The 11,932-nt window shown below is 47.2% G+C and overlaps 2 protein-coding genes across 4 annotated transcripts; one reads left to right on the top strand and one right to left on the bottom strand.

The window, feature by feature from the left end:
- Positions 1–1,707: 1,707 nt before the first annotated feature.
- On the top strand, positions 1,708–3,029 carry LOC127335366 (B-box zinc finger protein 24). Of its 2 annotated transcripts, none has more exons than XM_051362009.2 (2): positions 1,708–2,345; positions 2,438–3,029. In XM_051362009.2, exons 1-2 carry the CDS (start codon positions 1,794–1,796, stop codon positions 2,690–2,692), a joined length of 807 nt encoding a protein of 268 aa, XP_051217969.1. In that variant the 5' UTR covers positions 1,708–1,793; the 3' UTR covers positions 2,693–3,029. The 2 variants fall into 2 exon arrangements, with proteins under 2 accessions (XP_051217969.1, XP_051217970.1); XM_051362010.2 differs by having other exon boundaries at positions 1,712–2,345; positions 2,441–3,029.
- Positions 3,030–6,807: 3,778 nt separating this feature from the next.
- LOC127335368 (uncharacterized CRM domain-containing protein At3g25440, chloroplastic) lies at positions 6,808–9,958 on the bottom strand. Of its 2 annotated transcripts, none has more exons than XM_051362011.1 (4): positions 9,562–9,958; positions 8,911–9,214; positions 8,059–8,466; positions 6,808–7,555 (listed from the first exon to the last, which is right to left on the bottom strand). In XM_051362011.1, exons 1-4 carry the CDS (start codon positions 9,708–9,710, stop codon positions 6,974–6,976), a joined length of 1,443 nt encoding a protein of 480 aa, XP_051217971.1. In that variant the 5' UTR covers positions 9,711–9,958; the 3' UTR covers positions 6,808–6,973. The 2 variants fall into 2 exon arrangements, with proteins under 2 accessions (XP_051217971.1, XP_051217972.1); XM_051362012.2 differs by having other exon boundaries at positions 8,911–9,198; positions 9,562–9,667.
- Positions 9,959–11,932: the final 1,974 nt, after the last annotated feature.

Raw genomic sequence — 11,932 nt, forward strand, 5'->3', positions numbered from 1 at the left:
CATAGCTAGTCCCTTGTTTGTGTTGGTGATGATTTCAGCATGACTATAAAACCTAGGGAGAAGAACGAAACTACAAGGAATTCTAAATTGTTTCTCTTTTCATCAAGCTATTTTATATATTGGGACTTATGATGTTAGAAATTGTGAGTCAGAATTTACTTATCCAACAAGCATTGTAGCTAAGCTAGGACGCTAGCTTGCTCTTGAAAGGTGGAATTTGAACTATGAAGTGTATTTTTTAAAGTTAAGGAAAATGTTGGTTGAAACAATTGATCTTATAGATAATGTTAGTGTATAAAGACGCTAAACTTAATGTAAATATCCAAATAAAAAGATATACTGGAGGGGCTAGAGTCATTACTTATCCAGTGATGATATGGAAAAACCTGATAGAAATAAAACTTAATGTTAATGTGCAACGGGGATGATAAAAGACTGGAAGCTGGGTTCCAACCTGAAGTTGTGATTAAGGAGGTGTCGGCACTCAAACCCAGAACTAGATGAACGGCGTGTAGACTGGGAAGTGAAGCACTAATCCTCGTCTAATAGAGAATAATCCTCGTCGAATAGAGAAGAAAAACGAGTTTCATTCTTGACAAAAAAACACACTATTTTCTTTTGTCCAGCTGTCTTTCCAGTTTAAAAAAAATAAGTACGGTCTTGCCTTTAATAAATACAGAATTAAACTAATATTTATTTTTTCAAGTACAAAACTTAAATAGGTTAGGCTCAACTAAGTGCACCAACAACTGAAGCTAAACAAGATGATCACAAGAGAAACTTCACCAGTGATCAAAAAGATATAAATAATTTTAAACTCAAAGATTGTATATATATATATAACAAGAAAATAAACATAGGTATAGAGATAATCGGATCACCGAGTTTACTTACTTAAGTAATGTAATCGTCATTGGAGAGGTAGGGGCCGATCCATGCTTAGGGTTTACGGGTTCTGAAATAGGAGCCATTGCTTGAGACGATCACGCTCCTTATATAATCGAAAAGGAACTCGCATCCGTCACAAGTGGGCTAGCATTGTACTGGAGTCTTATCTTTTCCGATGAATGGAACGGATTAATTCGTATAAACCTCCAGTAAATTTTAGAATCATCTCGTGAGGCACCAACTTAGTAAGAACTTACATGCATGGATGGAGGAGGAGATACAAGTAAACGACGCATGATCAATATGCACGGCCCAATTAATAAGCGAGCTGTCAGTTGTGACGGAACACCGCTTCTCCTTTGAGTACACCCCATCTCCATCTACCTAGCGTCCGTCCGCTGAATGCATGTCTTTTCCTAAACGCTGCTCGATCGTACGAGCACACCAACCAGCCGGCCGGTCGATGATTAAGCTGGTAGATGAGCACGCGATTCCGATAACCTACCCAGAGTCTACTGCAGCAATTACACCGGTGCATGATGTCCGACGTGACGCCGGCGCCCCCCGTCTACTCACCGTTCGTACGCGAACAAAAGATCGCTCTTCACATGTAGCCATCGGCTGCTTGACAACTCGGAGCCTCCTCTTCAATTTCCCGCGAAGATTTTCCCGTCTCCGGCGCCCCCCGTCCACCAAAAATCAAAACAAATTCCTTGGACGCCGCCAGCTCACTCCGCCGTCTACCTCCAGAGCGCCTCCCGTCCACAGAACCTGCCGCGGGCCCGCGCGCGCACGTCGACGCCATTTATACGCCGCTAGTTTCCGGCCAGCGGTGGTCTCAAACTCCCGTTTCTCAACCAGCCAGTAGACTGTACTACGTGCGCCGAGCCAGCAATAGCGAGAGCATGAGGATCCAGTGCGGCGCGTGCGAGGGCGCGGCAGCGACGGTGGTGTGCTGCGCGGACGAGGCGGCGCTGTGCGCGCGCTGCGACGTGCAGATCCACGCCGCCAACAAGCTCGCCAGCAAGCACCAGCGCCTCCCGCTCGACGTAGCCCCGGCGGCCAATAATAAGCAGCAGCTCCCGCGCTGCGACGTGTGCCAGGACAAGGCGGCCTTCGTCTTCTGCGTCGAGGACCGGGCGCTCTTCTGCGGCGACTGCGACGACTCCATCCACCTCCAGGGCACGCTCTCCGCCAACCACCAGCGCTACCTCGCCACCGGCATCCGCGTCGGCTTCAGCTCCGTCTGCAGCGCCCACGCCGACCACCACCCGCCGGCACCGCCGTCCAGCAACAACAACAACAAGCCACCGCCCGCCGTCGTCCCCAGGGCGGTCCCCAAGGCGCCGGCACCTGTGGCCGCGGCGCAGGAGGTGCCGTCGTCGCCGTTCATGTCACCGTCCAGCTGGGCCGTCGAGGACCTCCTGCAGTTCTCCGACTACGAATCCAGCGACAAGGTAAAAACGCTAGTATTCTCTTACCTGCTAGTAATCAATCAGCGAGTGTAGAGATCTCACGTACGGTCTCCATCGGTTTGTGTCTGCTGTAGCAGAAGGGGCCTACGTCCCCTCTCGGCTTCAAGGAGCTGGAGTGGTTCGCCGACATCGACCTGTTCCACCACGACCAGGCGCCGCCCGCCAAGAGGGGCAGAACCACGGCGGAGGTCCCGGAGCTCTTCGCCTCGCTGTATCCGATGAGCAACGCGGGCTTCTACAAGCCAGCCGGCGCGCGCCAGAGCAAGAGGGCACGGGTGGAGCTTCCTGACGACGACGAGGACTACCTCATCGTTCCCGATCTTGGATGATGCAATATCTGAACCAAACACTTCGTAACTACTCTATCTATGTGTGATGTAGTAATACGTCTATAAGTAAAGGATTTTCTGCAATATTGTTGTGCCGAACTGCCGATTGCATAATTGCCGTGGAACATATGAAGCTGCAAGGCAATTCGGAGAAATACTTGCAGACGAGATGGGTTTCAGGCATGCGATGAGTTTGCCGGTTGCGGTGTTACTGTTCGCAGATTATTGTTCGGGCAGAACCTTACCGGTGATGTAATATGTAGATTGCCCAGTAGTCTTGGAAACATGTATCTATCAAGTTAAGTATTCCTAGCTTTTACTACGTATCATTTTACAACCAACAGCGTGTAAACAGGTTGCAAGTATACCTGTGATGACATGACTGAGATCATTGGTAAATTAGAGTCTCAGAGTACAGGTATACCCGTCACACAGCATGCTTGAACAACAGCCATCACCCGTACCATGCACTTAAAACAGCGGCCATGGATAACGACACTTCTCCAACAGTGCTTCAACAAAAAAAAAATCAACAAGTACTGTCGTTGCCTAATCGACGGTACCCCGGAGGAGGGATCCTCACGAGGGGGAGAAGAAGTAGGGGCCATAGGGCGGAGTGCACACGGGACGGTGGTACGCGAGTTACCCAGCTTCGGAACACCTGCACGATGACAGGGCCTACTGCTGCTTGTCTGGAATTATCTGGGCGCTTTCGCGTTGTTACAATGAGTTGTGGTTGTGCCTCTAGGGCTCCCAGGATCCGGCTTATAAAGGCGCACGGATCTAGGGTTTACATGGAGAGTCCTAGCCGGATTACAGATTGCCTAGCTACGGTACAATATCTTGCCGTGCACGTCACGGATCCGCCTTCCATACACGTAAGATCGATCCGGGTTCCTCATGGGCCTCCATGGATCCGGGTTACTCCTATGTCGGTACGGATCCGGCTTACTGATCCTGGGCTGGACTTCTTCCTTCATGATCAACAGCAACTGGGCCGCCCGATGGGCCACATGCCTCATCACTATCTGTGGGCCACCCGGGCTTGCCGGATCTAGGCACTGTCGATGGTACACCCATGAAGTATACCCACAACAGTAGCCCCCAGAGTTCTCCGAGTTTCACCATGCTTGTACCTTTAGTTTCCGGCATCGTTGACAACGCGGAGAAACTTGAAGAACTCCAACTTCGCATTTTCTTCTTTTTCCAACTTACAGCCGGAAAATACCCTCATCCTGCGGGACTTCATCCATCGACAGTACAGAACATGTCTCCGGGTTACTCCCCTGCTTGCGGACAAGAATTTGCTTATCTTCACGCTGTTACCCGGAACCTTAAAAGATTCAAACGGTTCCGCCTATCTTGGCGCCATTTTCTCGTGATTTGAGCGGTAAGTTGAGGTGCGGATCCGACTACCAAAAACGTAGGCGCGGATCCGGCAACCAAAAACATAGGTGCGGATCCGAGTACCAAAAACGTAGGTGCGGATCCGGCTACCAAAATATAATTGCGGATCCGGCTACCAAATATATAGGTGCGGATCCGGCTAGCTAGCCCCCGAGCGTTGAGCCGGCTTGCTCCAAGGAGACTCGATGCTCAGAAACTTAGCCCCCAAGCGTCAAGGTGGAAATTTTCCGGCTTGTTACTCAGAGAACTTCATCGATGTAGCCCCCGAGCGCCAAGGTGAATTTTCTTGAAAATCCGGCTTGGTGCTCTTAGAGTAGCTTTATCTTTATATGTGACTTAGGAATAGCGTAAATCCCAAGCATCTAGGCGGAAATTTCCAGCACTGATACCGAAAGGAAACACACTTTTCACCTAAGATCAAACCGCAGCCCCCGAGGGTTGGTTCCGGCTAAGCATAGCGGAATCAAGACTCAAGCTGCTTCTCCAGCTGTGCACGCCATGGATCCGCCTAACCTTCTCTCATTGGATCCGGCTAGCTTCTCCTGGGGCTTCGCGCGATGCTAGATCTGCTTGAAAACACCTTAAATCGAGGACTGTTGTACGTCCAAGTGTCATGCACCTGATACATAAACATAAAAACATATTTGTATTAAATTGTTTCTTTGATCATGTTCAACGAACAAATGTAAGGCGGAACAAAAACGGCCTTTGAACAAATGTTTTAAAGCTGAAACTATGCAGCAGTTGAACAATATAAAACTGTCAAGGCGGAAACAACTCGACTATCTTGAACAGTTAATGTAATTTATATGTTTTAAGCAAGTGCTGGTTTATCCGTTCTTCTGGTTCATATGCTTGACTTTTCGCGAGACGGCGAACTTTAAACACAGAACATCTGCTGAGGCGATAGCGCTTAATAGCGAAACAATCAAGAACCTCAGAAACAGAGGCCGGTTTTAAGTACCGAAATGTCACTACTAAGGAATCCACATATAAACAACAGAAAACGTGTAGGCCAGAAAACTCAAGCTAACGCCCGAAGGCGGAAATTTTGCAACAGATCTTTGGAGCCTTAAGCGGCAAAAACAGTACAAAGTTTTTCACGAGCGCGAGGCAAATCGTAGAAAAGATATGACCAACAGTGAAAGCGGTAAAAGACTCAGGATATGAGTGAACCAATCTTAATCTCATGATCATAAAATTTTAAAATATGAAATATAAATAGGGACTTAGCTGTTTGAGCGGAGTCAATGTCGGTCGTGGCGGTTTTTCTTCGGTGTTCCGTCGAGCCGGTGCGAGATTGATTGTCGCAGTGGTCCTGTCGGTGCGGATCCACCTACCAAAATTTAGGTGTGGATCCGACTTCCAAAAATTTAGGTGCGGATCCATCTACCAAAATTTTGGCATGGATCCGGCTACAAAATATAGGTGCGGATCCGACTACCCAAAAATAGGTATGGATCCGGCTACCAAAAACATAGGTGCGGATCCGACTACCAAAAACGTAGGCGCGGATCCGGCAACCAAAAACATAGGTGCGGATCCGACTACCAAAAACGTAGGCGCGGATCCGGCAACCAAAAACATAGGTGCGGATCCGACTACCAAAAACGTAGGCGCGGATCCGGCTACCAAAACCAGAATTTGAAATTTTCAGATCTAAGGCGGAATCTTCCCTAGGAAGCTCCTGCGACTCAGATCGGATCTTCGCGACTGCGTCCTGCTCAGCGGTGGTCGCGTCAGCGTTACTTACCAGTGTGTTTCCGTCGGAATCGACGGTTTCCCCAATGAAGATGTGTATGCCGCCAACTGGGACGATGGAGAGCTTGACGGGGTCAGTCTTAGCCGGAATCCAGCACTCATCCGGAGGGACGATCGACAGATTTCCGGCGTAAAGGACGCGCCCCACAGCGATGGTGTCGTCGTAGCTTCCCACGGCGGAACCCTCCCGGTTCCGGCCTCCAGACGCCGCAGGCCCCACGGTGGGCGCCAATCGCCGTTGCCTAATCGACGGTACCGGAGGAGGGATCCTCACGAGGGGGAGAAGAAGTAGGGGCCATAGGGCGGAGTTCACACGCGACGGTGGTACGCGAGTTACCCAGCCTTCGAACACCTGCACGATGACAGGGCCTACTGCTGCTTGTCTGGAATTATCTGGGCGCTTTCGCGTTGTTACAATGAGTTGTGGTTGTGCCTCTAGGGCTCCCAGGATCCGGCTTATAAAGGCGCACGGATCTAGGGTTTACATGGAGAGTCCTAGCCGGATTACAGATTGCCTAGCTACGGTACAATATCTTGCCGTGCACGTCACGGATCCGCCTTCCATACACGTCGTACTGGATCCGGGTTCCTCATGGGCCTCCATGGATCCGGGTTACTCCTATGTCGGTACGGATCCGGCTTACCGATCCTGGGCTGGACTTCTTCCTGCATGATCAACAGCAACTGGGCCACCCGATGGGCCACATGTCTCATCACTGTCTGTGGGCCACCCGGGCTTGCCGGATCTAGGCACTGTCGATGGTACACCCATGAAGTATACCCACAACAAGTACACAAGACGGCTACAGCTTAACACAAACTGCAGAATGATATGTCGCTAAACAAACAAAAGCATGTAAGCACGCACCATAATCTGATTACGATATTCCACATTATCAATTATGGGCCTTCGGATGAGCTCGCTAGGTTCCAGTAAGATAAAGAAGTCGTGAAAATCCTGTCTGGGCTTTAGCAAGATTTCAATGTCGGTCTAGTATTTGCCAGCCCGCGACCATGTAACATTATACATCAAATTCCTCTTGAAGATCATCCCAGTAAACTACACACGGCTAATAAGACTCAAGCAGATTGCTACAGATTTCAAATTAAATGTCATCTTTTCTTCAGCAATGAACTAGCTCTTAGGAATATTTTATCGATCTCATCAAGCTCGGAGACTTTCAGTTCTTTTGCAGGTGAATCTGTCCTATCAGAAAGTGAAGCAATCTTCCGCAGATGCTCCTCAAAGTCATCGGGTTCATTATCATTGTTTTCTGTGGGAAACTTATCCAGCCTATCTAGGTACAGAGGACGCTCCTTGCTATCTTCTACTTGCTCCTCTGAATCCGTCTCAAACATGTCAGAGAGATCCTCCGATTCTGAATATGGGATAGACTCTGAAGTTGAATCATCATCAACCTCAGAGTTTTCACCGTCCAGCTTCTCAGACCTTTCTATGCTTTCTGATAGAAGTTCAGATACACTTCTCGTGTGAATTGAGTTAGAAGAATCCTTTTTCACAGAGATAGTGTCTGCACAATCTGAAACAAAAGCAACGTCTTTCACCACACTTTGTCCTCTATGCCCTCCAGCTAACTTCATCTGGGCATGAAGATCTTCAAGCTCTTGCTCAAGCCTGGGTATGTACCGCCGAAGAGCTCGAAGGTTATCTCTATGTTTTGATTTATCCAGTGCCTGATTAGAAATGTTAAATTTAGATAGCAAGGCATCAACACTAAAAGGTACTCCCTCTGTCATGAATTACTTGTCGCAGATTTTTCTAGATACGTATCTAGATGTGTTTTAGTGTATAGGGACATGCAAATCTAGACAAACCTGTGACATCTAATTCAGGGCAGAGGGAGTACAAGAGGATAATTTTTTATTATAGTTTTCCTTCGCATTCTGCATATTTTTCTATATTGGAGTAATATATTATTTGATCCTGAGTAGAACATTGAACACCCTCCCAAATGAAAATAATTGGCTGACTATGTCTTTTGTTGTTATGATCTAAACTCAAGTTCTGATCGATAAACTGATATCTCAGAGAGGTCTCTGCACAAATTAGGAGGATCTTACTGAGCTTGTCTTGCTTGGAAATCAATAAACCACACAGTTACTAGTTTCTGATACATATAATACAAGATGTTGATATATTTATTCTTGGATCGTGATAGCAGAGAGAGAGAACATACCTTCTTTCTAGGAAGAGCAATCTTTGGAGACATTATCTCTGGTGGTGGTTGTGCATAGTTTTTTCCTCTGTACATAATAATTGTATTTCCTTCTTCAATACTGAGTACAATACCACCACTTAGAATAGCTAACTCTGAGGCAATTTCCTTAACCTCCTCCGGTGTGAATGTCTTCACAATTACCTGTAAGGTCTGATGTTTTTTCCAGTGCAAATGCATGTTCAGGATCACTCCCTGGTAAATTCCACGCCTTCCAACAGGCACATAGTTTTTACTTTTTTGGCCCATCTTGAGGAAGTAGAAGTGTTCTTCAGGCGTAAGAACTTCAGGATCATGTGTAGGTTCTGATGGTTCATTTGGTTCAATTTTCTTCAAAGCTGCAAGAAGCCGTTCTTCCTTCTTTCGAGCCTGTAAGAGAACATTAAAAAATAGTGCAAAACATACAAGAATAAATCATCCTGTACAACAATATTTGTACGAGTGAAAATTTCACAACAGTGCGTATAAAAAGAAACACCTAAATTCATTGTAATGTGTGAGCAGTGGCAGAATGGGAATGGGTACTTCTTTGCAGTCCGTGCAACACAAAAAAGACATTTAAAAATCTAATAAGAGATCCAGCTCTCAGCACTCACAACTATTACAATGATTCTATGCTTGGACACATGAAGCATGATAACTAGAGCAAGCAATAATGAAAGTTCAGCTACCTTAGATGACAGTATGGATAAGCAGTATTAGAAAACCATGCTACATCAAGTGAAAGTCGAGCAAACTAAATTATTTTATGCTTCAAGAAATATTCACGAATTAAGAGATGAAATTCAAACATTGAAGTCTATAACAACTTACTAGCTTCAGTTTGTATAAAATCTTCTCCTCAGCAGTCATTCTCTGAAATTCCTTTTTCTTTTTCCATCTCAAGGATTTCAAAAACCTTGTTACGGCCCTCTTTCCTTTAAGTTTTTTCCTCTTCTCTTTTGGTTTGCCAGAATCATCAACCGGTACCACGGCTCCAGGATTTTGTGAACCCATCGCCATATCTTGATTTTGGCTATTAACAGGTTGACTCGTGTGGACGCAACGGAATGTTTGAAGGTTATGGCTTGGCGGCCAACTGAAGAACCCGGCATAGAAAACCTTGTGGGAAGTATAACTACAACAGCATCAGAACTCCAATATAACAAAAATGTAGATTATTGTATCAACCTCAGGATAAACCGCCCCAAAGAAGCTTAGCGTGCACACACAAACACACTAACCCACAATATACTCAAAACCAGGAATGCAAAAAACATAGTATAACTGAAAACAGTGAACTTGTGACTTTGGCATTTCATCGAACACTTAAAGCTCACTATTGTTTAGGAGCAGAACTACCTCATTGATAGTACAAAGCACAAGCCCAGATCAGAAAAACCTCCCGACATGCGCTCACTAGTTACTACACCACTTATAATAAGAATCGGCTAGGAAGAAATGGTCGACAGGTTTGTTTCTTACGGCGGTGAGCTCGGTGAATGTGGCGCGCGTAGCTTCAGCATTTCGGGAGAAGGCGACGCCGCAGTCGAGAGGAAAGGCTCCGGAGGCGGTGATGGCTGCAGGAGCCACCTCCCTGTGGCCCGCCGGAGCGAGAGGAGACGGCTGGCCATGGCCGCGCCGTGCGGTACGGCGAGAGTTCGAGAGAGGCCGTGCGCGAGCGCGTGTCTATGCTTGGGTGTGTGGTAGTGGCGCACGCCAGCTCAGGTGGAGAGTGGAGAGCGGACGAGGCGGCCGGAGTGGTGCGCGCAGTAGCCTAGGCGCCGCCGTGCCGGCACAGGCAGACTGGCGTGGCGAGTGGGCACCGGTACCGCGCGCAGCGTGTGCGGATCCTGCGGGGACGGCGGCTCCGTGGGCCGGCGAGAACTGCGCGTTGCGGCGTGCGCGAGATGGAGTGGGGGAACTGACTGGGCTGGTTAATCCATGTGAGACTTGAGAAATAACATGGGCTGGTTCGAATGCTCAAAAAAACAAAATGGGCTGGTTCATGGGAGGCTTCCAGGTATGTTGGGCTTGGAGGCTTGGAGCACCTCATACAGAAAACGAGAGGGCTTTTACTTCCCTCAAAGACCTACCTCAATATCACATCCCCCTAGCTTGAGATGCCTCCACCGCCGGTTAGGCCAATTCGATGCCCTTTCCGCTGGAATAGCTGGCCGGAGTTGTGATAGGAAAGGCTTTGGAGTAGAAAGGAGTAGTTTTGGCGTTTGTAATTATCGTACATGGCATATGGCATTATGTCGGTGTAGTCTTGGTGGTCATGGTCCGCGGGAGGAGCATGGTGTAAGGGTACATTACCTTTATGTGGTATTGTTAATTGATGACAATTTTATGGACTAATATTTTTTTAAGTTTAGCAGAAATATGCATAGGTAATTCTTGTGGTGGAGTACATGTGTTGGATTCAAATGTGGATGCCATAAAGATAAAAATATACATTGAGTTTTGGAATCAAGACCATCCATTTGAAGAGAATAATATGGTATGGTTAAGAAGTTCTTGTGTGAAACTCAGTTTTACCATCCTCTCTTTATAACGGCTGACAAAATATCATTTTCTCGCGAGAGGGCAGGATTTCTGATCCAGCAGAATGGGATGCAAAATCCTAACACTGGTAGAAAAAGAGGCTTCCGTCTAGCCCCATTAGTCGCGAAAGTAAAGGAACCGCGACTAATGGTGTCTTTAGTCGCGGTTCGGGAGGCGAACCGCGACCAAAGGCCTGGGCCCAGGGCGCTCGGTGGCCAGCTGGTGGACGGGAGGAGCTTTAGTCGCGGTTGGCCTGGCCAACCGCGACTAAAGGTGCCCGAAGGCCTTTAGTCGCGGTTGGCCAGGCCAACCCCGACAAAAGCCCCACCCCTATATATACCGTTCAGCCCACAGCACTTAGCCATTTGGTGCCACTTCTCTTCACAAACTTCACAAGGGGGTGTAGGTTTGCTTTTGGCTCCTCTTATGCACACAAAGTGTTTGATGAAATGCCCCAAGAACATGAAACAAACATGATATGAAGTGTCGGAGCCACACTTGAGCTTCCTCATTTATTTTTTCCTCCTCGATCGCGGTTAGCAACTTGAACCTTTCATATATATGTGTCATTGATAAAATATGCATGTGTGTAGTTCATTGTTTAATTTCTATTGTTTGTAGCTAGTTAGTTTAACAAATGCATGATGGTTAATTATATATTTTATATTATAATAATGCAGATGAATCGGCAATGGATGTACGGTAACCGACTCTCCGGCGAGTTCACTACGGGTTTGAAAGATTTCCTTGTAGTGGCTAATGCGAACAAGCAGAAGGGTTTTGTTATCTGTCCATGTGTTGACTGTAAGAATCAGAAGGGTTACTCTTCCTCAAGAGAAGTTCACCTGCACCTGCTTCGGCACGGTTTCATGCCAAGCTATAATTGTTGGAACAAGTATGGAGAAAGAGGGGTTATAATGGAAGAAGATGAAGAAGGGGATGATTTCATCGATGAAAACTATCTTGATCATTTCGGTGATACTTTCATGGAGGATGCTGAAGGTGAAGGGGAAGGTGAAGAAGAGGCACGTGATGAGACCGCTGATGATCTTGGTCGGACCATTGTTGATGCACGGAGACGCTGCGAAACTGAAAAGGAGAGGGAGAATTTGGATCGCATGTTAGAGGATCACAAAAAGTCGCTGTACCCAGGATGCGATAATGGTCTGAAAAAGCTGGGCTGCACACTGGATTTGCTGAGATGGAAGACACAGGAAGGTGTAGCTGACTCGGGATTTGAAAACTTGCTGAAAATGTTGAAGAATATGTTTCCAAAGAATAACGAGTTGCCCTCCAGTACGTACGAAGC

This window comes from Lolium perenne, chromosome 2, assembly GCF_019359855.2.
Source record: "Lolium perenne isolate Kyuss_39 chromosome 2, Kyuss_2.0, whole genome shotgun sequence".
Taxonomy (NCBI): domain Eukaryota; kingdom Viridiplantae; phylum Streptophyta; class Magnoliopsida; order Poales; family Poaceae; genus Lolium; species Lolium perenne.